The sequence below is a fragment of the Pagrus major genome, chromosome 6, assembly GCF_040436345.1.
Source record: "Pagrus major chromosome 6, Pma_NU_1.0".
NCBI classification, from domain to species: Eukaryota; Metazoa; Chordata; class Actinopteri; order Spariformes; family Sparidae; genus Pagrus; species Pagrus major.
The window spans coordinates 2,215,555-2,240,055 of NC_133220.1; the positions used below are offsets into that span (position 1 = coordinate 2,215,555).

General features: G+C 43.1%; 1 protein-coding gene across 1 annotated transcript in view; it reads left to right on the forward strand.

Moving 5' to 3' along the window:
• Nucleotides 1–19,717: 19,717 nt before the first annotated feature.
• Nucleotides 19,718–24,501, forward strand: part of LOC140998281 (dedicator of cytokinesis protein 3-like) — a 192,382-nt gene continuing 187,598 nt past the window's right edge. The window contains exon 1 of the mRNA XM_073468510.1: nt 19,718–19,853. Coding sequence (XP_073324611.1) covers nt 19,814–19,853 — 40 coding nt within the window. The 5' untranslated portion in view covers nt 19,718–19,813. The remainder of the gene's footprint in view (nt 19,854–24,501) is intronic.

Below are 24,501 nucleotides of genomic sequence, written 5' to 3' on the forward strand. Positions count from 1 at the left end.
TCCAGCATATCAATAAGCATTAATGCAGCGACAGAAGAAACAACACAAACTGATGAATGTAGCTTTCCTGTACACTGCAGACTTCTCCCACCAAACACCCCACAGCCATCTACAAAAGTTCTCTGACGACTCTGCCATCGTCGGCCTCATCAGGGACGGGGACGACAGAGCCTACAGAGGACTTATTCAGGACTTCGTGGACTGGTGCCAGCGGAACCACCTCCAGCTCAACGCCGGGAAGACCAAAGAGCTGGTGGTGGATTTCCGCAGGCGCAAACAACCCTGCACACAGGTGAACATCCTGGGAACGGACATTGAGATGGTGACGTCTTACAAGTACCTGGGAATTCACCTGAACAACAAACTGGACTGGACTGATCACACTGCAGCAACATACAAGAAAGGTCAGAGCAGATGCCATCTGCTGAGGAAGCTCAGGTCCTGTGGGGTGCAGGGGGCACTCCTGACAACTTTCTATGACTCTGTGGTGGCATCAGCCATTTTCTATGGAGTAGTCTGCTGGAGCAGCGGCATCTCGGCAGCAGGCAAGTAACAACAGTGATTTTTACCTCATCAGAGAACTTTGGACCTGTTCAGACCCGGTGTTACCATCCGTCCTGAATGATCCGATCACAGTGGACAGGTGTGACACGGCTACGACAGATTCTGAATCATTGTCTCCTTCTTGTAAATTCAGCATTAAATGAAAACAGTAAGTTGTGTGTTTCCTTGTAGAAAGTGTCAGTTTGTGGCAGCATGGCTGCACCAGCCTGTCTGCTTCTGTGTCTAAAGTGCTAAAGTCTGACCTGCCAACATTTAGCAGCAGTTTGAACACACTGTTCACACTCATTTCACCATTTACACTCAATTTATGAAAGAAGAAACATTTTATTGACGCTGAACATGTCACATTTTACAGATGCACTAAACAGTAACCAGTATAGGCGACTTCTTTGTCCCCGTGGAGAAAGTCACCAGTCTCCATTCGAAAAAAGCTCAGTTTAGTGAGTTGTTGAGTTGGAGAAACTTTATATAGTTTGTGAAACGCTGTCTCTGACTAATTCTTCATTATTTGGGCCTTCTTGTAAATTCGGCAAATGTTAAATATTAAGTTCTTTATTTATTTATTTTTGGTGATCAGATCACTCAGGACGGATGTTAATACCAGGTCTGAACACGGTGTTATTTCCACAGTGAAACAGTCAGCAGTCTTCCGGACATGTTGTTACATATATATATATATATATATATATTTTCTAAATGATGAAAGCTAAAAGCCAAATAATCATTGAGCTTTCCTCATTTTACAGCAATAAAAACATGGACACCAGTGAGACAGTTCTGAGCCTAAAGTACAGTTTAAATGTAAAGTCCCAGGTATTTTGTGTACAGATTTAAAGACAGAGGTCGTCTCTCTTTGGCTTCCAGGTATAAGAATTGCTCTGTGTTTCTATGCACATAATAAACATGCTTATTAATCTGTGTTAATATCAGATTTTTGCAGAAAGGCTCCACTGCACTGACGCTCGGGTCACTATGAGTCTGCTTTTACATTCTGAATCATTTCCCTTCAAGTTATAAAACAAAAACACATTTTTAATGAGGAAACCGACGTGGCAGCGTTTAATTTTCTGATGTTTTTTAGTCAAAGTCGGATAATTTTGTGTGATTTATTTATTTTTGACTGTTTTTGATTGAATTTAATTTATTTCAGTTTATCTTTGCAGGACTTGATGGTTTTTACCTGTTGGGAGAATCTGAGGGATCTTTTATCTTCTCGGTTTTAAACTTTTATGCTGTTATCAGTCATATTTTTTTTAACACTGGCAGCACGAAGCCGACTGAAAATTATTTGATAAAAAATAAATGTCTGTAAAGGAAGTGAAGCAAGAAATGTGAACTCAGTCATCATCTCCTCCCTCCACGCTGATGTGAAGTCAGCTGAAGTCTCCAGCTACTTTACTCTGTTTTACTGTGAAGCTCCAGAAATGTTTGGTGCACTACGAGACTTCACCTGACTTTATATCATCAGGAGGGAGGAGATCTGTGGGTGAATCGTTCCTGTAAAAAGTTTGGATACAGACAGAAAACCTTCAGAGCTCTCAGTCAGTCAGCAGGTCAACAGTCCGCACAGTCAGATTAATGGCTGTTGGTTGGATGTTTGTAGCAGCTGATAATGTTGGCGAGCGTGAATGTCTCTTTAAACAGGATACAAATACAGTAAACCATGTGTCTGTAATGAATCATATCACATTATGCGACGATCGTTCAATTTAATTTGATTAGTTCGTTATTAAATGGAATAAACATCAATTAACGTGAGTGTTGTTGGATATTGTTTCGTTATCAGCTGCTACAAGGTTTCAAACACAAGGTGGGAAAGTGAGATTTTGTATTAATAACATTTTTCACTGCACAGTGTGCTGACCTCATCGCCCAACAGTCGACCTTTGACCCTCAGTGGGTGTCATCATTACGGGTTAACATCACAGCCAGTACTCGACAGGTTCTCGCTCTTTGAGCTCGTGTGCGTTCGTGTTTGTAAAAGACATTTGTTGGAAACTTTCAGACCAACGTTGACGTTTGTGTTGGACATTTACAACCTGAAGTCGAGCTCAGTGAAACGTTCAGCATTTCCTCCTGCAGCTTCTCTTCAGAGCCACAGAATCTACACTTGTACAATAGATTGTGTTGTCTATAAATCTGCTTTACTGGTTGTAAATGGTTAATAAGACTATCAGTACATACTTGAGTTCATAAGTTCTGCTTTAATAATAAAAGACCGTTCTCTTGTAACTCTTTTACCTTTTCTCATGATAGTTTCATTACAGCTTCACTATCACAGTTTTGTCTTAATTGATTTTACTTTATTACTTTATTACTTTATTATGGGCACATTTTGGTAAATGTAGTCCGTCTCATTAGCAGATAATAAAGCATCATATAAGAAACTAAACTGAAAAGTTAAACGTGTCACAGATCTGGAGGTTTTTGTTGTGTGGTTACTTGAATCAGCCACTAGAGGTCAGCGTTGTGATACAAACCCACATCACACAGTGATCCACACTGTTAAAGTATATAAGGGTATTATAATTAGGCTGCTGTCTTATTTCCATGTAATTCTTCCTACACAGATACTTTGTTTGATTGAAAATGATATAAATGCACAAAGAGATGATAATAACTGTGTAATGACGTATTTTCTCATGCAGCTCAACCACAAACATGTTAAAAGTGATATTTCAGACTTCAGTTGAAGATGAAATAAATTCACTAACTATAACTTAAAAACATTTAGTATAACTTAGAAATACTTAAAGGGACATTTCACCTTAAAATGTGACTCCATGTTTTGACAGTCGGTCTTCAGGCCTGACATGACGCTCCTGTAACACTGTTGGTCTCACAGACAGTTTGAAAACAGATGAGTGAAATCGTTACAGCAGAACCAGAGAGTCCTTTTTTATTTCTAAAACATGTCGCCTACATTTGACACGATCACATGCAGCTTCACCAAAAGACTTTATGACTTTTATCACATACGCAGTTTCAATCACAGTTTACGCATCCTCAACACCTGTAAACTTACCTGTACCAGCACTTCATCCTTCAGTTTATCACAAATGTACAAATCCAATATATGAGATTTAAAAAAATCTAAATGATCAGATACGTTTTTATCTTTTTTTTATTCATTTGTGTCTTTTTATCTCATAATTCCACTTATTAGTTTCTTGTTCATTTTAAAATGTGATGATGTAAAGTTTCTTTGAGTAACATGAAATGTGCTACATACAAATTTCTTTATCACATAATTATTTTATTTATTTATTTATTTATTTATTTATTAAATATGATTAAATATGCTGATGATGTTGACTGAAGAACCACAGGGCCGTCAGAGATGGAAGACATCTTGTGACAGCAGTTTTACAGACAAGGGTTTTCACATTTGATCAAGTCCGACGTCGACGGCTGTCTGAAGTGTTTCACTGTATTTCTTTATGATTAATGGAGACGGGATGTTCTCTGCTTCACACACTGAAGGCTTCAAGTTACATCCTGAGCTCACAGCGTCCACACACTTCATTATCTGTTGCCTGTCGATGAGTCAGGCCTCTAACACCTGCAGCGTGGAGAGAAGACCTGCAGTGTCTCTGCCGCCTTCAGATGTTTGTGGCTTGAATACAGCAGAGTAGAGTCACACACGTCTTCTCAGGACGGTGACTCTGATGTCTCAGTGGACAGGAGGCGTCACTGTCCACCGTCCTCACATGTTCTCTACACAAACTGATTAGTGAATTCAAAACTAGTTAATTTCTCACACGTGGACCCAGGAAGTGCTAACATGCTAACATGCTAAGTGATCTCTGAGTTTTAGGACTACTGGAAAGTGAATTGACCCCCTCCAGCCAATCAGAATGGAGTATTGACTCAGACGATGGTGGAAGTCTTTTATAAACCAACATGATCTGAATGAAATAATAAACTGAAGACTGAAGCTGCAGAGTGACGAATAAAAGTCAACACAAAATAAATGCTGTCAGAGGAAAACTTTGATTTTATTCATTTCAAATCCTTCAGTTTGAACATGACGAGGATCCGATCCGACCTCTGATCAGTCCGGTGTGTCTTCAAACCTTCTGTCCACAGCCGTGAACGATACAGTTTGAAAAGGCCTCAGCTGATTGGTCTTCTGATGATCAGCTGATTGGTCTCCACCTGCAGAGAAACACCAGCAGTGATGAGAAACACCAGAAGAAACAAGTCACAGATCAGTGATCTGCGGTTCTGATCGGACCGTGTTAACCAGCTGCTGAGGATTATTGTCAGCTGTGTTTAACAACCATGTTCTGATGGGTTCTGTTCTGCTGAGCTGAGCTGAGCTGAGCTGAGCTGAGCTGAGCTGAGCTGAGCTCCACACAGTGTTCTGGACCTGATGTTCCTCTGAGAACAGCTCGTTTATTCACCTTTGTGTTATTACTCATTAATATTGTCAGTTTGGATTTCTTCTCCAGAACCAGAACCAGAACCAGAACCAGAACCAGAACCACACACTGCTCCTTTAAATCAACAATAATAACAAAGTTTGTTACTTTAATTTAAAACATTTAGTTTAGTGTGTGTGTGTGTCTCTGTGTGTCTCTGTGTGTGTCTGTGTGTGTCTCTGTGTGTGTGTGTCTGTGTGTGTCTGTGTGTGTCTGTGTGTGTCTCTGTGTGTGTGTGTCTGTGTGTGTCTGTGTGTGTGTGTCTCTGTGTGTCTGTGTGTGTCTCTCTGTGTGTGTGTGTGTGTGTGTGTGTCTGTGTGTGTGTGTGTGTGTGTGTCTGTGTGTGTGTGTGTGTCTCTGTGTGTGTGTCTGTGTGTGTGTGTCTCTGTGTGTGTGTGGTTGTGTGTGTGTGTGTGTACTCACACTCAGGTCCGTTTCACACACGTGTATTTGCAGCGATATGGACCTTTTTTGAGGCGGTTTGGGATGATACAGCTTCTCTTCCTGCTACAGCTGGAAACAGAGAAGAGATGTGATCAGAACCAGAACCAGAGGTGGACCGCACATGTGAATGTTAGCTGTAGTTCTGTATGTGTCCCATAAGAACCATGTTACAGCCCAGTGGAGCCAACATGGGTCGTGTTCTCACCGTATGTGCATGTAGTACGCCGTGAACCTGTTGACACAGTTTACCATGGACCAACTGGTGAACGGAGGTGATCTACGACAGCGTAATGACTTAGAACACTTCACTGTCCTTATCACATCACAAGCACCTGGAGAGACAGAGGACACAGTGAAGACACAGTGAGGACACAGTGAAGACACAGTGAAGACACAGAGAAGACACAGTGAAGACACAGTGAGGACACAGAGAAGACACAGAGAAGACACAGAGAAGACATAGTGAAGACACAGTGAAGACACAGTGAAGACACAGTGAGGACACAGTGAAGACACAGTGAAGACACAGAGAAGACACAGTGAAGACACAGTGAGGACACAGAGAAGACACAGAGAAGACACAGTGAAGACACAGCGAAGACACAGAGAAGACACAGAGAAGACACAGTGAAGACACAGAGAAGACACAGTGAAGACACAGTGAAGACACAGTGAGGACACAGAGAAGACACAGAGAAGACACAGTGAAGACACAGTGAAGACACAGCGAAGACACAGAGAAGACACAGAGAAGACACAGTGAAGACACAGAGAAGACACAGTGAAGACACAGTGAAGACACAGAGAAGACACAGTGAAGACACAGTGAAGACACAGTGAAGACCAACAGAGAAGACACAGCGAAGACACAGAGAAGACACAGTGAAGACACAGAGAAGACACAGTGAAGACACAGAGAAGACACAGTGAAGACACAGTGAAGACACAGAGAAGACACAGTGAAGACACAGAGAAGACACAGTGAAGACACAGAGAAGACACAGTGAAGACACAGTGAAGACACAGAGAAGACACAGTGAAGACACAGTGAAGACACAGAGAAGACACAGTGAAGACACAGAGAAGACACAGTGAAGACACAGAGAAGACACAGAGAAGACACAGTGAAGACCAACAGAGAAGACACAGTGAAGACACAGTGAAGACACAGTGAAGACACAGAGAAGACACAGTGAAGACACAGTGAAGACCAACAGAGAAGACACAGTGAAGACACAGAGAAGACACAGAGAAGACACAGAGAAGACACAGTGAAGACACAGAGAAGACACAGTGAAGACACAGTGAAGACACAGCGAAGACACAGAGAAGACACAGTGAAGACACAGAGAAGACACAGTGAAGACACAGTGAAGACACAGAGAAGACACAGTGAAGACACAGAGAAGACACAGTGAAGACACAGTGAAGACACAGTGAAGACACAGAGAAGACACAGTGAAGACACAGAGAAGACACAGTGAAGACACAGTGAAGACACAGAGAAGACACAGTGAAGACACAGTGAAGACACAGTGAAGACCAACAGAGAAGACACAGCGAAGACACAGAGAAGACACAGCGAAGACACAGCGAAGACACAGAGAAGACACAGAGAAGACACAGTGAAGACACAGAGAAGACACAGTGAAGACACAGAGAAGACACAGTGAAGACACAGAGAAGACACAGAGAAGACACAGTGAAGACACAGAGAAGACACAGTGAAGACACAGTGAAGACACAGAGAAGACACAGTGAAGACACAGTGAAGACACAGAGAAGACACAGAGAAGACACAGTGAAGACACAGTGAAGACACAGAGAAGACACAGAGAAGACACAGTGAAGACACAGTGAAGACACAGAGAAGACACAGAGAAGACACAGAGAAGACACAGTGAAGACACAGTGAAGACACAGTGAAGACACAGTGAAGACACAGTGAAGACCAACAGAGTGGACGAGCCTGTCACAGGACAGAAAGATGAGAGGTGTCTCACCGCAGGACATCCTTTTGCCGGTAAACTTATAGGTTCCGATCTTCAATCCATCTGTGGACACACACAGGTCAGACTGCAGGCAGTGACATCATCACCATCACCAACACCATCATCATCATCACCATCATCATTTATATCTATTTATCATTATCGTTACATCTTTTTATATTAACACTCATAAAAAGCTGTAAAAGCATCAGAACCGTGAATAATGGAGATGAGCTGCAGCAGAACTCACCAGCAGGTCCAGTGAAAAACCAAGCTGCAGCCAGCACTGCAACACAACACAACACAACATGACACAACACAACATGACACGACATCATTATTAGAAATGTCAACACACATATGGAGTCATGGAGAGTAACTAAGTACATTTACTCAGTCGGTACTTGTACTCCTCCATGTATCTGCCAGCAGACACTGAAGCAGAGAAGATACTCACAGCAGAGGACGATGAGGCTCAGTCGGACCATGTTTGCTTCTCTTGTGTCTTCACCCGCAGACGGTCTGGTACTGAGAGCATCTCTGCGTCCAGGTATTTATGCAGCCCACATGTTGACAAACATGGCCGGCGAAGACAAACAGGACCTGGTGATGTGACGAACATGCAAATCCCCTTTAGAGCTGCAGGGGACACCAGAAGCTGTTATCCAAGGGAGGACCGGGTTAACGACATGTGGTGGTTCTGAAGGTTTTCTTTTTCATATACAAGCTCTCATAGGAGAATTTAATCTGTGTGACAGTTTAAAAACAGACTCTGATCTTTGTGTTCAGATCAGGTGAGTCACTCAGAACACGTCCTGAACTTAAGGAGCAGTAGGACCAGGTGTGGGCAACAGGTCCGGACCCATGTGGCTTCTTCTGGGCCCAGAACCGGTTATTAGAAACCAAGCAGGCTGAAAACTGATAATCATTAAAGTAAAGATGAAAATATCAAACGACCAGTGACGAGATGAACCGAGTTATGATTCACTGAAGTTCTGTTGTTCAGTCCAACGTGGAGGAACTTCACTGAAAACACTTAGTTACTAGTTACTTTACAGATTCAGATTACTCAGACTACTGTGGGCGGGACATCGTGTGAGAGGATGGCAGAATAATCAGGATACCGTTCATCAGAACATCTGAATGTCAGCCCAGATAACGGGTTCTGCCTCCAGTGGGCCGTGTTCACATTTCATATCACCACAGCGAGTCGACATGAAGTCTCATTCAAACCCTCAGGACGAGCTGGTTCTGGTCCTCCGTGTCTGTATGTTAGACTGTGTGATGCAGCTACATCAGGCCCGTTCACCTGGTGTGAGTCAGCTGGAGTCACCTGTAGGAACCTCCGTCAGCCCGACTTATTTTAAAACTCCCGTCCAACATCTAATCGTCCTGATCTGTAAACTATCGCACACAGAAGCCACCTTGAGACAGAGTGTCCCTGTGTGACCTGCATACATGGAAAACCAAGGGAAGAGATGTTTCCACTGTGTGACCCGTGTGACCCGAAACGTAAGGAAGCACCTCAAAGACAGAGAGAGTTCTGCTGCAGTCCGACTACTGACTGGACCTTCGTCTCCCTGAATATTACAGAGGATCAGAACACTATGATTTTCTTTATAGAACTTCATGTTGGTTTAAATCCACTGAACTCTGGTGAACTTCACGGTGTCGTGATCAGAACCAACATGTTCTGCTGAGTCATGTTTCACTGGTGTCACATACATTTACATGGAGCTGTTGACATACGTTAAGAATTGGAATGTTTTCCAGGAGACAAAGCTTCAGTCAACAGCTGATGCTGGAGGCTGTTTGAACATTTTACATATCAGCATATTTGTTCAGGAGGTGCTGAGGGCTGATGTCCACGTCTCCACGTCTCCCTGTCTCCATGTCTCCACGTCTCCATGTCTCCACGCCTCCATGTCTCCATGTCTCCATGTCTCCATGTCTCCATGTCTCCACGCCTCCATGTCTCCATGTCTCCATGCCTCCATGCCTCCATGTCTCCATGCCTCCATGCCTCCATGTCTCCATGTCTCCATGTCTCCATGTCTCCATATGTCTCCTACATGTTCAACTTGAAACAAATAAAACTTGCATATTTACATTAAGTCAATTAGAAAAAAAAAAGTTGATTCCACTTAATTCTGAAATGACTTTTTACAGTGCAGCTCTGGCTTCAACTACAATACATCATCCTCCAACATCCGCACAGTGGACCACAGATATGTTGGACTTTATGAAGCTGGAGAAGATGAGACACAATGTTCAGTCAGACTGAGGCTCCAGGTTCTGATGAGTTGATGTTGGACCAGACTCCTCTCAGCTCTGCTCTCCTGCTGGGTTTAGTACATGTCAGTGACCTAGAGAGCAGCTTTCACTGCTTCAGTTATTATAAATGATAAATCATTATAATTCATTGTTTTGCTTTCTATGTGTGTGTATGTGTGTGTGTGTGTGTGTATGTGTGTATGCAGGTGTAATTACTTGTGTTAGCGTGTTCACATACACATGTACATGTATTATTATTCTCATTAGTTATTTGATGTTGTATTATTTGACAGTATCTGTATATTTGTTTATTGTTTATTTATGTTTCCTTGTGTCGTTTCCTCTGAATGTTGTCGTGCTGGAGGATGTTTATAAGTTCAGACGTGTTCATCATCTGTTAACTGTTGTAATAAATATCAAATATAGAATAAAGGTGTAGTGATGATGAGCAGCATGCTGTCCTGCTGTGTGTCATGTGACACCTGGACACAAAGCTTCAGTCAGCTGACTGCTGGAGGCTGTTTGAACATGTTTACATGTCGTCATGTTTGTTCAGGAGGTGCTGAGGGCTGATGTGGAGCTTCTGTAACATCACACACTGGATGAGGAACATTAGTTTTCCTGATATAAGTTCACTTGTGACTCCACACCTTGTTATTTCTGACTGTCGGACTGAACCTCTGGATGTCTGATGATTTCTTCTTGTTACTGTAACAACGTTGTTTTTGTTCTTGTGCTGCTGACAATGTTTCAAAATTACACATTTAAATACCTTTTATTACAGATGTTGTACAAACAGCATCTATTATAAAGTGTCTGTCTGCACACCGGATCAGTGAACAGAACAGAACCATGTAAAGCATTCAAATGAAGGATGACTGTTAACGGAGCGTCCGACTGACTGCCTGTCCAAAATGCTCATGAATGGAGAGTCACACACAATCATACATCAAGCTACAGCTTCATACAAATGTCACAAGACGGCAACAAACAGCTACTTATTCATTAATTAAATCATTTATTGATCTGTCTGTTCAGGGATTGTGTTTTTTCCTCCAGCATATCAATAAGCATTAATGCAGCGACAGAAGAAACAACACAAACTGATGAATGTAGCTTTCCTGTACACTGCAGACTTCTCCCACCAAACACCCCACAGCCATCTACAAAAGTTCTCTGACGACTCTGCCATCGTCGGCCTCATCAGGGACGGGGACGACAGAGCCTACAGAGGACTTATTCAGGACTTTGTGGACTGGTGCCAGCGGAACCACCTCCAGCTCAACGCCGGGAAGACCAAAGAGCTGGTGGTGGATTTCCACAGGCGCAAACAACCCTGCACACAGGTGAACATCCTGGGAACGGACATTGAGATGGTGACGTCTTACAAGTACCTGGGAATTCACCTGAACAACAAACTGGACTGGACTGATCACACTGCAGCAACATACAAGAAAGGTCAGAGCAGACTCCATCTGCTGAGGAAGCTCAGGTCCTGTGGGGTGCAGGGGGCACTCCTGACAACTTTCTATGACTCTGTGGTGGCATCAGCCATTTTCTATGGAGTAGTCTGCTGGAGCAGCAGCATCTCGGCAGCAGGCAGGAGGAGACTTGATAAACTTATCAAGAAGGCAGCTCCATCCTGGGACGACCTCTTGACCCAGTGCAGGTGGTGGGAGAGAGCAGGATGATGGACAAGCTGTCATCGCTGCTGGCGAAGGAGTCCCACCCCCTGCAGGTCACTATCACCACACTGGGCAGCTCCTTCAGCGACAGACTGATACACCCCAGGTGTGTGAAGGAGCGGTATCACAGGTCCAAGTGTGTGAAGGAGCGGTATCGCAGGTCCAAGTGTTTGAAGGAGCGGTATCGCAGGTCCTTCCTGATGCTGTCAGAGTCTGTAATCAACACTGCTCCCAATAGAGCTCACTCTGCACTGTCCATTTTCTTAATACTCATATTTATTATTTATATTGTAAATAAAAAATCACTGTTGTTAATTTTGTACAATATCATGTTCATATGTAAATACAAGCCTGTTCTATTTCTTACCTTTTTAATTCATTGTTACTGTTTGTGGCAAACAAATTTCCCTGTTGTGGGACAATAAAGGAATACTGATTCTAATAATACATTTATTTTGTATAGCGCTTTTCATGGTACACAAAGACACTTTACAGGTTAAAAAGCAGAATAATAAAAACAATACCATAAAAATGGTATGGTGTCCCTGGTTGTGGAGGGCTTTGTGAGTGAGGAGGATGATTTTGAATTGAATCCGTTGAGGGACAGGGAGCCAGCGGAGTTTCTGGAGGACGGGGGTGATGTGGTCACGGGTGCGGGTGTGGGTGAGCAGGCGAGCAGCAGAGTTCTGGACGTATTGGAGTTTATTTAGGAGTTTGGATGAGGTGCCATAGAGGATGCTGTTGCAGTAGTCAAGTCTGGAGGTGATGAAGGCGTAGATCAGGGTTTCTGCAGCAGAGAAGGAGAGTGATGGTCGGAGACGGGCTGTGTTTTTGAGGTGGAAGAAGGCAGTTTTGGTGATTTGATTCATGTGTTGTTGAAAGGAGAGGTTGTTGTCAGAGATGAGTCTGAGGTTGCGACTGTGTGGGGAGGGAGAGAGGGTGGAGTTGTCCAGGGTGAGGCAGAAGTTGTGAGCGGTTTTGATGGGGGATTTGGGGCGGATGATGACCATGTCCGATTTGTCGCAGTTTAGTTGGAGGAAGTTTGTTTGCATCCAGGATTTGATTTCAGTGAGTGGTAACTCTCCCGGCCCAGGGGCAGAGACATGCACCGGCCCACAGAGCTCCGCTGCAGCCTGCAGACACAGCAGAGGCCCATTGGCTTGTCTGTCTAAAGAATACCTGGACCAATGGCCCTCTGATAGGCTGCAGAGGCCAGGAGTCCCACCCACGCATGTTGTAGACCCCCCCTCGTCCAATCACCTTTAATGACAAGCAGTCATGATGAGAGAGAGAGTGAGAGAAACAAAAAACACCAGCACATGAAAAGATGAGAATTACGAAATGGAGAATGTGGGTAAAAAACGGAAAGGCGGAGCTGAAAAACAAAGTGACGAGAAAAAAAAAAGCTCTCGTCACTGATGCTGCTAAGAGCAGAAAACATACATACAACATACATTTACATGGAGCTGTTGACATACGTTAAAAATTGGAATGTTTTCCAGGAGACAAAGCTTCAGTCAACAGCTGATGCTGGAGGCTGTTTGAACATTTTACATATCAGCATATTTGTTCAGGAGGTGCTGAGGGCTGATGTCCACGTCTCCATGTCTCCACGTCTCCATGTCTCCACGTCTCCATGCCTCCACGTCTCCATGTCTCCATGTCTCCATGGTGTTGGACTGTATAAAGAACTGCAGGTGTTTCACAAACTACACCTGAGAAGGAAGTGAACAGAAATATTGAAATAGATATTAATGGCAGGTTTTTCAGTAGCTTCCAGGTCATGTGACCCGAATCAAAATGTCTTCCTGTCCTGGTTGAATGAGACACTCCTCTTTTTATTGGATCACAGATGGTACATTTGTAGACAAACGGGCCTCAGTGGACGACTCATCCCGGCTCAGCTCAGATTATTCCATAAACATGTTGTTGATAAAAACATGAGGAGCTTTGATTCAATAAACCGGACGGTCCCTCAGTGAAACCTCTGTGTTCTGTAGGTGGTCCAACCGTCCTCTTACTGCCAGCACCAGGTCCAACATACGCAGCTGGATCTGGATCTGGATCTGGACACTAACTTCACCACAGTCCTGAGATGTTGCGACCGACACACTGTAAATAATTTTGGGCTGTTTCAACTTGAAAGTGTAAGTTAAATTGCTGCCTTAAATATTTGAGTTCACCTAATTTAGGTTGAATAGTTTGTTTAACATCTTTGAAGTGAAACACAACTTAAAGTTAACTGACCTCCAGAATACATGTTTGACAAACAAAGATATTAAGTTGAATCGACAACTGTTTACACTGACAATCTTTACAAATACATTTGATATCTTTTTACATTTGATGATTTCTTTGAGGAGTCAGTTCTTCATTTCACACAATGTGTAGAAGCAGTAGCTCCTCCTGAAGTTGACTCACATAGAGATACTACATGGAGCAACTTGCAGCAGGTTGATCAGAAGTGTAATGTGTGATGGGCTAAAGGCTGAATTCAATACTAACCTCTATCATGGTTACAACTTTTTCCGTTATTGTAAAAAAAAAAAAAAAAAGCAACCATGTTTTCAACCATGAAACACACAGCGAGTTCCCATAACAGATGTTTTCTTCAAACTATAAGAAAGAAGGGTCTGAGAAGAGTTTTACCTCTCAAACAATGCATGCTGGTTTTCTGCCAATATGCTGATCATGTTTCTTTAGAAACATAAATCTATGAGTTGATTGAACTCTGCATTACATTCATCCAACTCATCATTTCAAGTCAAAAGACTTCAAGTTAAAAGAGCTCATGTTTATAAGTTTTGAAGTGGTCTGAAAATAAAAACTATAAACTTTAAGTTTAATCAACTTGAAACAAATAAAACTTGCATATTTACATTAAGTCAATTAGAAAAAAAAAAGTTGATTCCACTTAATTCTGAAATGACTTTTTACAGCGCAGCTCTGGCTTCAACTACAATACATCATCCTCCAACATCCGCACAGTGGACCACAGATATGTTGGACTTTATGAAGCTGGAGAAGATGAGACACAATGTTCAGTCAGACTGAGGCTCCAGGTTCTGATGAGCTGATGTTGACACCTGGAGGCTGTTTAATGTGCACACGGAGACAAAGCTTCAGTCAACAGCTGATGCTGGAGGCTGTTTGAACGTGTTACACATCATCATCATCATCGTGTTTGTTCAGGAGCTGCTGAGAGCTGAGCTGATGTGGAGCTTCTGTAACATCACACACTGGATGAGGAACGTCAGTTTGCTTGATATTAATTCATTTGTTACTCGACACCTTGTTATTTCCGACATGTCACACTGAACCTCTGGATGTCTGATGATGTCGTTGAGGGCGGTGGGTGAGGTCAGTCCGGTCCAGTTTCATCAAGCTTGCTAACTGGACCGGACTGACCTCCCCCACCGCCCTGTCAACGTGTTGAGTGATGTGTCAGCAGACGCATCAATAACTGAAGAGGTATGTGGGGACGTGTAAAGAGGAAAATCCCTGTTTTCAACCTGAGAAGACAACTTTCTTTTTTCTGTGTAACTGTTTCATTGTTGTTCTGCTGCGAGGTTGACCAGCAAATGAACGTTCTGAAAGACAAATGATCTTTTATTTCTTTGAATACAAGGGGCCTCAAGGACAAAGTCAAAAGAAAAGCTATTTTTTATACTGTGAAGGACAAAAAGCTCATTGTGTCTTCCTACAAGAAGCATTCACGTGCCTCAGACGCCACCTTCTGGACGGGTCCGTGTTGGTTTGGCTGTTGAACTTTTACTAACATGTGATTTTGTCAAATGATCTAAATTCCACCAATATTTAAACATAATTTCTCTCCCCACCACTTTGGAACAATAGATGTGTGGTCGGACCAAGGGATTTGGTCAATTCAACATTTAATGGATGACAGAGGCAATATATTTGATTTAACAGAATTCAGAAATAAGTACAACTTAAAAGAAAAGAATATAATGATGTAGTTAATAGCACAAGCTCTTATAGCTGCAATCAAAGGATATTTACTTCATGAGGCGACAGTACCTCGACTGGACCCTTCATCTATTCAACACTGTCTTTTCTCAGGTGATAAATGGAGCAAAGAACAAGTGTCTAAGTTTCTCTGTCTAAAGATTGTTTGTCTTCCCCCTTAAAAAGAGAAGTTATGTTGAAAAGACATCACTGATGCTTCTACACTGCATCTCCCCTGCAGAGAACTGACGCTCCTTCAGTTTGATATTGATTTCAATGAATGCACATTCTGTAAAAATGGACCTGAAACTCGGGAACATCTTTTCTTTTCTTGTAATGTTTCTGATTTGTTCATCAATGGATCAGAACACAGTCTGTCTCTGTCAGCTGTAACCTATAATAATAATAATATTACATTTGGTTTCATTCTGAAGGACTCAAAATTAGAATTTCTGTTAAACAATCTCATAATACTTGCAAAAATATTTTATACACAAGTGTAAAGTCACGAATGTTTCCCCACATTTACTGGTTTTCTTGAAAGAGCTTTCTATATTTTGTGACTCCTCCAATTCAAACAGACAAGGAGTCAAAATAATAATTTCATTGTTTGAGAATGTGAACAATCATTTGTTTTCACAAAGAAAGAAAGAAAGAAATATATGTTGTGTTTTATTTGTATTTGAATCCGTTGATAAAGAGCTGTGGCTGTATGTTGATGCTAATGTCGCAGGAAGTCAGAGACACAGGAACTGCATAGAGCATCCGGTCAATTTTCAAAATAAAACACCGTGTGCAGACTCCCGATTGTATAAACACGAAAAATGACCAGAGCAACAAAATCTGAGCAAGTCAACAATATCGGGCAGACAAAAGGCTCGGTTCTGAAACGTTCCCGCTGGGTTCTCTTCATACATTCATGGTGTGACGTCATGCGGAGAGCGGAACAAAACCTGTAGCAGACGCGACGTCATAGAGCAGCTTCCGGTGGATCCCCAGCGCGTCTCTCTGCAGAGGAGGAGCAACAAGTTTGCTTGTTCTGAAACTAAAATGTGACTTTCTGTAAGTGTTTTCAGTGTTTCTGTTCAGAACATGGAGGCTTATGTTCTGTTGGTAATTATCATGTTTGTGCTGGTTTATAGTTCAACCATTAGTGAGCAGCTGTTACATTTCCTCACACCAGCTGTTTTAGTAGTTGTAGCGCACTCTGCTGGACAAACTATGTCATTGCACCAATTTTAAATTAGCCCAAGCATGTTTTTCTGCATTATAGTTTTTAAATATAAGGTTTTCATATCGGTGCATATCGGACAATATATACACTGATACTCATATATCTGTGAGAGGCTCATATCAGTCAGTCGGGCTCTACTATTTTGCACAATGTTCATTTTGTGTCCTTCAAGGAATTTAGATGGTAAAAAACTCCAAGCGGTCATGTAACTTAAAATGACCCTGCTTGTAGTGAATTGTGAGGAACATGAGAAAACCCTGCCTGAATAAACTCAGTCCACTGCAGACAATTTAAAGGTGTATTTACTTGTTACTTTAATACAGTTATGAAAAGACATTTGTAGCAGGGAGAGAAGGAAGATAACTGGATAAAATGGAGTTGTAGAATTAGAAATGTCATAGTTATGGTTAAGGCGTCAACAATGTCCTTTGGGAGGTGTACAGGTGTGTCGGGGCAGGGTGGTGCTCCCATTGAGCCGTCCCCCCTGTTAAAAATTAACAAATCACCTACTGACCATAACCCTGTTAATCCACTTATTGGTTACATATATACAGTATCTGTAGGAATAAAGCAGTTAAGACTTTATTGGTCCATCAGCAGAAGTTCACTGTTACAGCAGCTGACAGAGTAACAGCACTGAAAACGAGTTCAAAGCAAAGCAAAGACAGAATAATAGAAATATAGAATAAAATACTGCTGTTAATAATAAATAAAGACTAGATACATCCATAGGCTGTACACATTCACAGGATAACTGCACTTGATATTGTGAAATACTAAATAAAACGTATAATAATTAATAAATGTGATTTCACAGAGTAAAGAAGAATTTCAAGTTAATCAGTGAGGATGGGCGTATTGTATTCACTCTGCATTATTTATATACTTAATGCCTGGCGTTGTTAAGTTAGCTACTGTAGCTAATAGCTAAAGAAAAGTCCATTAATCGCCCTGTTTTACTGTGAATGTCGCCCTGTTTCTGTTGTGTACTGTAGTTTGTCTTTATTGGACAGGAGACACGGAAGCAAAGAAGCTGCTACACTCGAGAAACAAGCAAAAAAAACCATCAACATTTGTAAGTGACTTTACAGAAAACAAGCCCAAAGGTGCTTTTAATACGCAGACTTGGCAACCCTGGTTAATGCTCAGTTAGCTAGCGAGCTAGTAAACTTCTGGCTGATGCTAGTTGAGAAGGTTAGCTTGTTAGCTCGTCAGTCTCATTGTTACAGTATAAATAAATAAATATATAAATACATATATTGCTTTTACATTATTGCATCAGTCAGAATCATCCAATAAAGTATATTAGAGTTACTGCATCAAGTACTTTTAATACTTTAAGTACATTTTCTTGATGCTTTATTATTTTCAGTATATTTACTTGTACTCTGACCTGAATACTTCATCACTGCCTCTGCTTCATCATCTACACAGTGTTTTTATAATCTCGTCACCATGGTTACATTATGAACTAGTTAAGCTGTCAGTGATAATAATAAACCACGTACACGCTGTGTCTCCCCACAATAAACACACGGTGGCACAATACACACACAACACACAGGCCCGAGTCCCCTGCTGCTCTTTGAGGAATGTCCACATGCTCGTGCACGTGCACGTGCACACACACACACACACACACACACACACACACACACACACACACACACACACACACACACACACACACGCAGTCACAGAGATGATGTCACTGTGGTGTCATGGTGACCAGTGTTACTTTACATATTACTAGTTACCTTCGTTTTAAAGTAATATATTTCGCTACAACATCACTGGCTGTGTAGAGTAATCTATTACTTATTACACTACTTTTTAGTTACTTCAAAAAAATGTCCAAATAACCTCTATAGAAGAGTTAAACAGCCGGTTTAATGACTGAATGGTGCGGGACTCTGCAGCCTCGGTCCTGCAGCTTCTGTACTGTAACTTCTACAGTGAACACGTGCTGTGATTCAGGAAGGTAAACCATTAGTCTTCATCATCATCATCTTCAGTCACACAGAACCCGCAGGCTCGGCTCTATTAATATGGATCATTACAAAAACAAACAATAAACGCTTCACTTCGGTCGGTAACGCGGATTGTAACGCGTTACGTCACATAACTGTAGTAATGTATCACTGAAATATTATTAGTAACGTGATATATTACGTGTGCACGCGTCCAAAGATGAACCACTATGTGCCAATTTTGCACGCGCGTCATGCCACCAATGATAACCTTTAACGATCGGGTGGCGCAGCGGAGACACACACACACACACACACACACACACACACACACACACACACACACACACACACACACACACACACACACACACACACACACACACACACACCTCCCTCTCTATCTGAGGGCTTTTCATTCGCCTGATCCTCTTAAACTGATGTAGCCTCCTGCTGCTGCGCACGACTCTCTCTGTCTCTCTCTCCCCTCTCTCTCTCTCTCTCTCTCCCTCTCTCGGTCCGTTCATACTGTCACCGGACACAGAACCGACCGGACTCTCATGTCTCCTCGTCTCTCCACAACAAGTTGTGCAGCTGCAGCGCGCTAACGTCGGCCCAGCTGAGGAATGCATGTACGTGTTGGATGAGACGGAGCGGAGCCGGAGCGCGGAGAGATGCGGCTCTGACTGAGAAGATCCGGGCAGGGCGACACACGGCGGCCGGGCTCAACTTGACGGGGACGCGGTGATGGTCTGACTCGACATCCTCAGTCTGACAGCTCGTCATCGAACCAGACCTGTGGTTTTTATTGGCAGGGATTTGCAGCGTCCTGCCCTGACCTCCTCCTCCTCCTGCTGCTGCTGCTGCTGCTGCTGCTGCACAGACATCACACCCCTGGTGCTGTGAAGCCTCCTCACATCTCCACTGTTGTTCTGCAGGAGCATTTCAGCGCATATCCGCAGAAGGAGATGGACAAACACAGCGCGCCGTGCGTCACTCCAAACCTGACATGAGCTCCATCATTATATAATCTGCTCCTCGTTAGAAACAGCTGCGGCTGGTTCAGCCTCCACACCTGAAGAGTGATTATTCCTCACAACAGCTGAAGTAAACTTTTGCTCTCCGGTCCTCCTCCTCTGCCTCTCCGGTCCTCCTCCTCCTCCTCTGCCCTCTCTGCTGACTCCTCTGTCGGATCTCCATGAAGCGACGCATCGAGTGATTTTTTACTTTCTCGGGGATTTTGCTGTTTGTACACCGGGACATGATGTGGACACCGACGGAGGACGAGAAGATCGGAGTTGGTGAGTAGATGTGATGTTTGTCTGCAGCTGTGTGTGTGTGTGTGTGTGTGTGTGTGTGTGTGTGTGTGTGGCCTGGTCTATTTAACGTATGCTGTCACAGCATTACAGTCAGTACACGAGATTCAATCTGCTGCTTCTGGACCCTGAAGGCTTCACTGTGGGCAGCTGTGATGGAATCTGAAGGGATGCTTCTGGTTCTGTTGGACTCTGTATGGACTTTATAGCACTTTCTGTTCTGTGTCCACAATATTCCCATACAGTCCTCCACCTTCGTGTCTGTGCTACTGGAGGCACTTGAGACTGGGACCTTCTGTCACGTCCTGGCAGTCAGTATCATCTGTTTGATCAACATGTAATCTGACTGTGTGAAGATGTTTAAGATGGTGCCTGACCTCAGTGTTGTGGTGGCATCTCAGTATTTTGGACTCCTGCATCAGGCCGTCCTCTGTAAATGTAAGAGGTGCAGACGGAGGTGGCCGGGTCAGTTCGGTACCACCGGGTGTGTTTGACAGCTGGGGAAGTGAAATGGATGTGATGATGGGAAGGAACAGCAGTTTACTACAGCTGCAACGATCACTGGATTAGTTGTCAGCTATTGAATCAATCGATTAATCTGTTAAAGTCATAATCCTGTTTCCAGCTTCTTGAATGTGAATATCTTCTGGTTTCTTTCCTCTGTGACGGTAAACTGAATATCTTTGGGTTGTGGACAGAACGAGACATTTGAGGGTCAATCATCAATGAGAATAATTATTAGCTGCAGCTGACAGATACTCTCATGTCCTGCGCATCAGGCTGAGCTGTGTTACTGGACGGTGCAGGTGACTCTCCAGCAGGGCAGCAGTGATTTATCAGCCAGTGTTGTACTGCAGTATATTGAGAGTGAATGTTTTTAGATGAGGGTTGGAGGTTCAGCAGCCTCTCCCTCCCTCTCCCTCCCTCCTGTATCCTGTCTGAACACTTGTAGGTTGTCTTCTAGCTCTGCTGACAATCTTCTGTTTCACCTCTGTGCTTTTCTATCCTCGTTTGTTTTGTGCTGCAGTTTCCTTTCCTGCAGTTTGTCCAGATGTTTGTTCTGGGATGTATTTTAATGACGGTTCAGTCAAAACAACCTTCTTGTGCTCATCCCTGCCACAGTCAATACCTCCCCTCAGGTTGTCTGTTTCTATACTAGCGCCGTACTTTGCCTTCTCCCAGGTTTAAAGCTCGTGTACCAGACTGTGTCATTGTTATGTAAGATAACATTGCCCTGACTTAATGAATGTCGCTGATTGTGGAGACTTTCACACTGACACGGATGAAGAAAGTGTATTTAATGTGGATCATTCTGGTCTGACTGATCCGAAGACGATCAGTCGAGGTCGACCAGTGTGGTTTTTTTCCAGGGCTGATACTGATTATAAGTAATTAATCAGAGCTGATGTGCATTTGCAGTAGAAATTAAAATCTTGGTGTCAAAATGTTTGAAGTACTGTACCGGCAGTAAGTACTGTACCGGCAGTAAGTACTGTACCTGCAGTAAGTACAATTGTTGAGGTATTATCATTTTCTGCTACCTTATACTTCCTCTCTACAACATTTATTCAGTTACTTATGTTTGTGTGTGTGAGTTGTTCTCTGGTGGATGATGACAGATCCGCTGCAATAGTGAACATTGTTATCTAGTGAAGTGGATGCTGAGCGTACTTCCTGTGCATTGGAGGCTCGGTGTGAAACTTGCACAGTCCAACAGAATTAGCATAAGGATTTAACATGAGGTGCCAGTCCTCCCTCCCCCTGAATAGTCAGCGCTATCGATTGACAGCTGCCCGGGCCTTTCCAAGTGACCGATCAGGCTAAAGCGTGCACCGGTGTTCGCCGTGGGAGTGAGCAGGGACTCTGCTGACAGGAAGTCAATGTGTGGAGTCATGACTCCGGCACTCTGTTAATTGGAAAGAGACATTACCTGAATTTGAATGAGAAGCTGTGTTTTTTTCTTCTCTTTTCTGCTGCTTGATACCTTCATTAGACTCCAGCTGTGGCTGCACGCTGAGGCCTCTTGATTTACTCTGCGAGCAGCCTTTTAACATCAAATATCAGAATTACATCACAGCTTACAGAGCTTCACAGTGCACGCTGGCAGCCATGATACCAGGACACCACCACCACAGTCTGACAGTGCTACAGTGTGGGAAGGCAACTATAAATATTGCTCTTTGTAGACCACATCACTTTGAACAGTGTAAGTGCCGAACATGAAGCGTGATGCATTTAAAGCCTTCAGTCCGCACGATGACTCGTCACACTGTAAAGGAGAAATCCACTCTGAAACAGGTGGCAGCCACAGAATGATGTCCCCAGAAGGAGCACAGCTGTAATCACAGAGACGCCGTCATGTTCAAGATATATTAACAAACTTATCCTTCAGGGAGAGCTCCTGCCACGCTGCCTGTGGTCCCTGTCTGTTCTCTGGGGCTTATCAGAAGGCATTGTGGGAAAGTAAAGCAGGTTTAAAGCGGGCGCACTGACAGAGCTAAATATTTTATCACCACAGCTTCTGTTTTTCATCAAACACGATAAATGTGTGATCATTGATATTGTTTTAATATGCAAATCTCTGCTTCCTGCACTTTGTAAATGATCTGTGACATGTGAACGTGGAGTGACGGCTGAGCAGGTACGACAAGAGCCGAAAGAAACAGGAAATCCTTAAACCCTTGTAAACGGGATGAGAACTGAGCTCGTCCTTTGAAAAATGAGAGTCACGTCTCCCTTCAGTGTTTTCATGTAAGTGTGTTTTGTGTCTTTTTGTTAATCCCACCATTTGTGTTTTTGCTGGATAAGGCTTTGCATACCAAGGCAGGGAGAGTGGTAACTCATAGAGGCGGTCCAATGGAGTTGGGATGACTAGTGCCTGGTTGTAGAAAACAGCTATTCAGTGGCATGAATGCAGCTTTGTGGCGCCCATAGAGGCTCCTGAATGCAGCTTCACCTCCCCCAGGGCTGCACAGCACAGCACTCAGTTCTCACACTCACAGATAACACGGATACACACACACACACGCAGACAGACGGACAGACAGACAGGCGCAGTGTGAGACAGATGGACAGTTCAACAGACAGCCCATGACATGCACCTGCTGAGGGTGGACAGTGATTCTGTTTCATTTAAATTTGTTATGCAAAGAGAAAAAACATTGAAACTACAAGTGAGCTGAAATCTCCCCCGGCCCGTCTGACTTCAGCCAACATCACCACGTTTCTACCAAATGTCATCAAAACAGGTTTTTCAGGCATTCAGACTAGAGATGTCAGTTATCTCTGAATCTCTCCGGTTTATTTTAAAGCAGAAACTCGACATGATGTGAAATACAGGAGGAGCTTTATTGACTCGGTGAGCTTCTCTGAGACGCCTGAAGGAGAGGCTCTAAACTGGGAGCACACTGGACTACATCTCCCAGGCAGCATCGATGAAGTGACAGGAAGTTGTGATGTAGATTTGGAGCTGGACTTTTAGCTCATCTTTGCTCTTCTCAGAGTGTTTTCAGTGCGTTTAGTCACAGTAGCTCTTGATTTCGTATTGGCAGCATATCAGGACCAGCACACATTAGGCATGCTGCAGTGGCATTCACCAATCACATCGTTTCACTTTTTCTTATTTATTAATACTTAATCAGACAACAGATGTTACATTTACAAACTCTGCAGCTCCAGTGCATAAAGTAGCAGGAGTCACATTTCACTTATCACACAACGCAAGTCAGCAGAGTTGAGCGACGAGACGATGGCGGAGGATTTGTTGTCAAAGCGAAAAGCAGCAGCTCATACGCAGCAATATTTCATAATATTTAATACTTTTAATGAACGATAGCGGGAAGTGCTAAACTCACACACACTCACTGTAACACACTTTCTCCCCTCGGCTAGCGGCGTCATCATCTTCAGCTGGATCACACGTTTTACATTTGACTTTGTTGTCTTTCTGGAGGAAATGTTCCCATCCCACGCCCTGATCTTTCTGGAGGAAATGTTCCCATACCACACCCTGACTGCACAGACCGCTAGCTAGCAAAGCCAGTTAGCGGTGTGTGCGTTTGTGTGTGATATTATATTATTATATGAGACTGTATATCATCTCAGACTTGTCATTATATCCTGATTACTGATGATTATCAAGCAAAAAGTACCAAACATCATCCCTCCAGTATATGTTCAGAAAAGTAGTCAAAGATATTGTGATTTTTGATTTTGCTGCCCGTTCATCACATTTGTGAAGTGCTTTTGAGGAGATTTTCAAAATACTGAGATATATATATATATTGTGTAAAATTATCACAATATAATTTAAAGTTACCAGTTATAAAGTTAACTGTGACGTCCCAGATTCACACACACAAACATTCTCCAGATAACGACTGAAACACACACACGGCAGGGTTTACATAACATTTGACGTTCGTCAGGTCAGTGGAGAAACTGACACACACACACACACACACACACACACACACACACACACACACACACACACACACACACACACACACACACACACACACACACACACACACTTCTGCATGCAGCAGCCATAAAAGTGGGTCAGAGTGAAAGTGACAGGTGTGTTGAAGATGTCCTTCTTCTGTCAAACGTGCACCTTTTTGTTTTCTTC